Source organism: Erythrolamprus reginae, chromosome 5, assembly GCF_031021105.1.
Source record: "Erythrolamprus reginae isolate rEryReg1 chromosome 5, rEryReg1.hap1, whole genome shotgun sequence".
NCBI classification, from domain to species: domain Eukaryota; kingdom Metazoa; phylum Chordata; class Lepidosauria; order Squamata; family Dipsadidae; genus Erythrolamprus; species Erythrolamprus reginae.
This window is the reverse complement of record NC_091954.1, coordinates 82,279,932-82,283,586: the sequence shown is the minus strand read 5'-3', so window position 1 is coordinate 82,283,586 and position 3,655 is coordinate 82,279,932. Positions and strand designations below refer to the sequence as shown.

At 35.9% G+C, this 3,655-nt stretch overlaps 1 protein-coding gene across 1 annotated transcript; it reads right to left on the bottom strand.

The window, feature by feature from the left end:
• Nucleotides 1-585: 585 nt before the first annotated feature.
• KCNE4 (potassium voltage-gated channel subfamily E regulatory subunit 4) lies at nt 586-2,361 on the bottom strand. Its single transcript, XM_070754082.1, has 2 exons — nt 2,310-2,361; nt 586-1,377 (listed from the first exon to the last, which is right to left on the bottom strand). Exons 1-2 carry the CDS (start codon nt 2,359-2,361, stop codon nt 848-850), a joined length of 582 nt encoding a protein of 193 aa, XP_070610183.1. The 3' UTR covers nt 586-847.
• Nucleotides 2,362-3,655: the final 1,294 nt, after the last annotated feature.

The window sequence follows — 3,655 nt, the reverse complement described above, 5'->3', positions numbered from 1 at the left end:
AATTAATGAAGAGCTGCAATGATGACATCTACAGACCAAGAACATCTGAGTGGCCATGCCAGGCCTGAATTTGGTGCAGTTATATCTTAATTGAGCATTATAGCCCCTGGTCTTTTTGTGATTCATGACTCGTTCAGAATGAACAGGATGTTGAGCTGATTAACAGAACTAAAGGAGCAGTTTTATAACATGCTCACTGGTCTAGAAATTTACATTAATGTACAATTTACTTCCACAGCCATTCTATTTGAAATAAACAAGTAACAATTTTTTTAAAAAACAGCAGAAAATGGTGTTTGTTGATATATACTTCAAGTCACAAGTGCTGTTGTTTCATACCATTTCATTCTCATGCCCTCTTAACAGTTGTTGCTCTAATATCGGTATAAACCTATTTCTACACAATTATACATATCTGAAAAGTTAGGAATTCATTAAGTGGGCTGCTGTTTAGTCACTGAGTGAGCAAAGATTAATTTTTGCTCTATTATTGCTGTTTAGTCATTTTGAGAGTAGGAATGTTTTATTTAAAATGTTTAATAGCGTAAAATATGTGTGGCATTAATTATCAAATCACAGTCACATACATATCGCCACTACTTTCACATTTGTACATTCATAAATAAGCTGAAGGAAAGCCAGAATATTCTTTTTAGAGAGAGGGAAAAAATTTCTTCTCTGTCTTTAGTAACCAAACAATTCCATTTTACATTATCTCTGGGCTTATTACTTTTCTTTCCATCTTCCAACAATATGATGACTCATCCTGATGATGGATGCATCAATGCCAGAAGCAAAACTGATTATAATTTTTCAAAAAGTGTTGAATCTTCAGAATCTGGAAATGCTAGGAATGTTGATGAATGCTTTCTGAAGAGCCTTCGCTACTGTCTTTGAGGAGGGCTGCTTCCGTCGATTCTCCTGGTTCATCAACAGGCATTTCTTCTTCAATAGTGAGGTGAACATCTGGCAAAGAAGTTTCACTGTTTCCCTCCATGGAACACAAAGTGCAGGAGAAAGCTGGCACCATGCTATCTTGTAGCATGCTAATCATTGGAAACTGGACAGACCTCAGTCCTGAGATTGTTGGCAAAGGCTTTACAGCTTGTCCCCATTTCCTCTGCTCATCTTTATAAAGCAGCAGCAAGTTAGATTTCTTTTCTTTTCTCTTGGAGTTCATGTAGAATAGCATGATTCCCATTAAAAAGATTCCATAGAAGGTCATGACAATCAGGATATAAAAGTATTCATTGCCACTACCTCTATTCTTCTCAGAGAGGGGAGCAACAGAGCCAAATTTCCCAACAGCCGGCAGGGACTGTGTTGTGTTAGGATGATCCATTGCAAACATCAAAGCTTTTGGAAGAAGACTGGATCCTGGAGAAAGAAAAAGGCTAAGGCATGAATATCAAGCAACGATGACAGAAAATTAATCCTAATGCATATATGAAGTTATGAAATAGACCAATAGTTTAGTCAGGACAAAACAGTTTGATCATCTAAGAATATGTGATAAGAGTTCATGGGAATTAGATTCATAATATTCTGTCTCATATGAAGCTTATTCATAATATCCTATCTCATATGAAGCTTATTCTTCTTTATGAAGCCTAGTGTTATCCACTTCGACAACTTTCAAAATCACAAGTCTTTCCCGCTAACTACTTGATCTTCTAAAACTAAAGGCAGCAAAAATCGGACCCAGGAATATTTACGTGTAAAACATGAAATCAAAGTGATAATGAGCCCTGGTAAAAATTTATTATAATGCAAATAATCAGTTTTATGAAAATATGTATCATAAAGCAGCGGACAGACCTAGTAGGAGATCGGGAAAATGTTGCTTAATTTTGTTCCCAAAACAAGAATTTCACCACCCCCTGAATGATTCTCTTCAGTTCCAATCCAAAACTTTAACTATACAGTACTACACTGATTCACCTTTTTCTTCTTGCCATCCTACTCAGTCTTCCCCATGAAATGTATTAAGAGAAGTTGTTAATGCAGTTTATACAGCCTAAGTGCTAATGGAGATTATTATGATTTTTGGACCATTTAGTTCAAAACTACAGAATTTTGCAAACTAAAATTTCCATTCAAGCCGTATTTCCAGTTTATATCCAAAGATGTCTTTACATCAGAGTTCCTTACAAAGAGACTACATGGTAATGAATGATTGAAAAAGCGCTTCCAACATTCAAGAAGGAAAGACAGAGTCGGTTTGCATAGATAGCCACTGTGGAATAATAGAAAAGCATTATTATATTCAGTGCCTTAGACTAATTTTTAAAAAATGTTCAAAAACTTACGTGAGCCTGCAAATAACGCCGTGCTTCCCAAATCCCTAAGGAAACAGCACATCTGCCGGATACCAGAAGGTCTGAAACTTTCTCTGACTGCTGCCAGAATTAATAGACTTGCTTGGATGAAATGTTATGTCATGTGACCCAGAGTGTATAATAGTTTCATGTTAGAGTCAGCCCACAAACTGAAATGGCCTCACAGTTTTAACTGGTTGCATTCCTGACACCTCTGTAAAATGAAGGACAGTGGGATGGCTGAGTCATTCTTTCCTAAACAAAGGCCAGTGCTAGAAAGTTTGGACACAAAACTTGAGTCAAGCGGAGACACTTTATGGATGAATTATGTGACTTGAACTAAACACTGCTTTGTATAGATAAGTTCTGCCAAAGACAGTGAATTATCAACAGAAGAAAACCCCTTTCATGGCAATGTATAAGCACTGCTCCCTTCCTAGTACTTTTGCAGATGGCTTTTATAATTTACAGTTTTTCTGATGTCATTTTCCGCCCCGGAAGCAATTGTTTGACCCTGCGGGTCCTTGTTAGGGTTATATTTAAATTTATGCTAATTTATTGAATAAATTATGCAAATTTAATTAATAAAAATGACCCATTTTAAATCCAGCTCTTTGTGTCCGTGTCGTTACTCCGCCTCTGCTGCAAATGTTTGACTGCATTTAAATTAAAGCTATCAAATCTTAAATTGTACCCATCCCTTGGATTAGAGAAGGCCCACAGAGACTTGCAGAGTTAAAGTTAGGATGCTTCAGTTTACAATACTACCAAGAAACATTTAATGGGATTTGCTTGTCTAGTAAAAGTGATTAGAATGGGTATTATAAAACAGCATAAAATGGTTTGGTGTTACAACCTGGACTACATTCCATTCAGCTGTGACTTAGGCAACCACCAATTGCCTAAGGTGGTTATGAAAATAATCATCAGCATCTTTTATTAGACAAAATACAGGTGATGTTGCTGTGGGAACCAAATAATAAGCAGATCCTTTCAATAACCATCACATATTTGTATAGAAAAATATATTGCAAGCATATGAAGCAGTGGACAGGAGAAAATGGATAATTATGTAAATTTCTGAGTTGTTTCCAAAAATTTAACCAAAACATTTTTTGATTTTTTTCAGATGTTTAATACTATAATAGATTGTGTACTTCCCACAATTCCATTTTGTTTCTGAAATGAAGAAGAAAGGAAGGAAATCTAGTTGTTTAAATCCACTGATGAGACATAGTTTTTACATTTTTTTTAACTCATTCAAGATAAACCAAGATCCCACAGTCTCTCCTCTGCCTGGAGAAGTTGGCTTATCAGGAAATAAGGGAAGGAAAGTC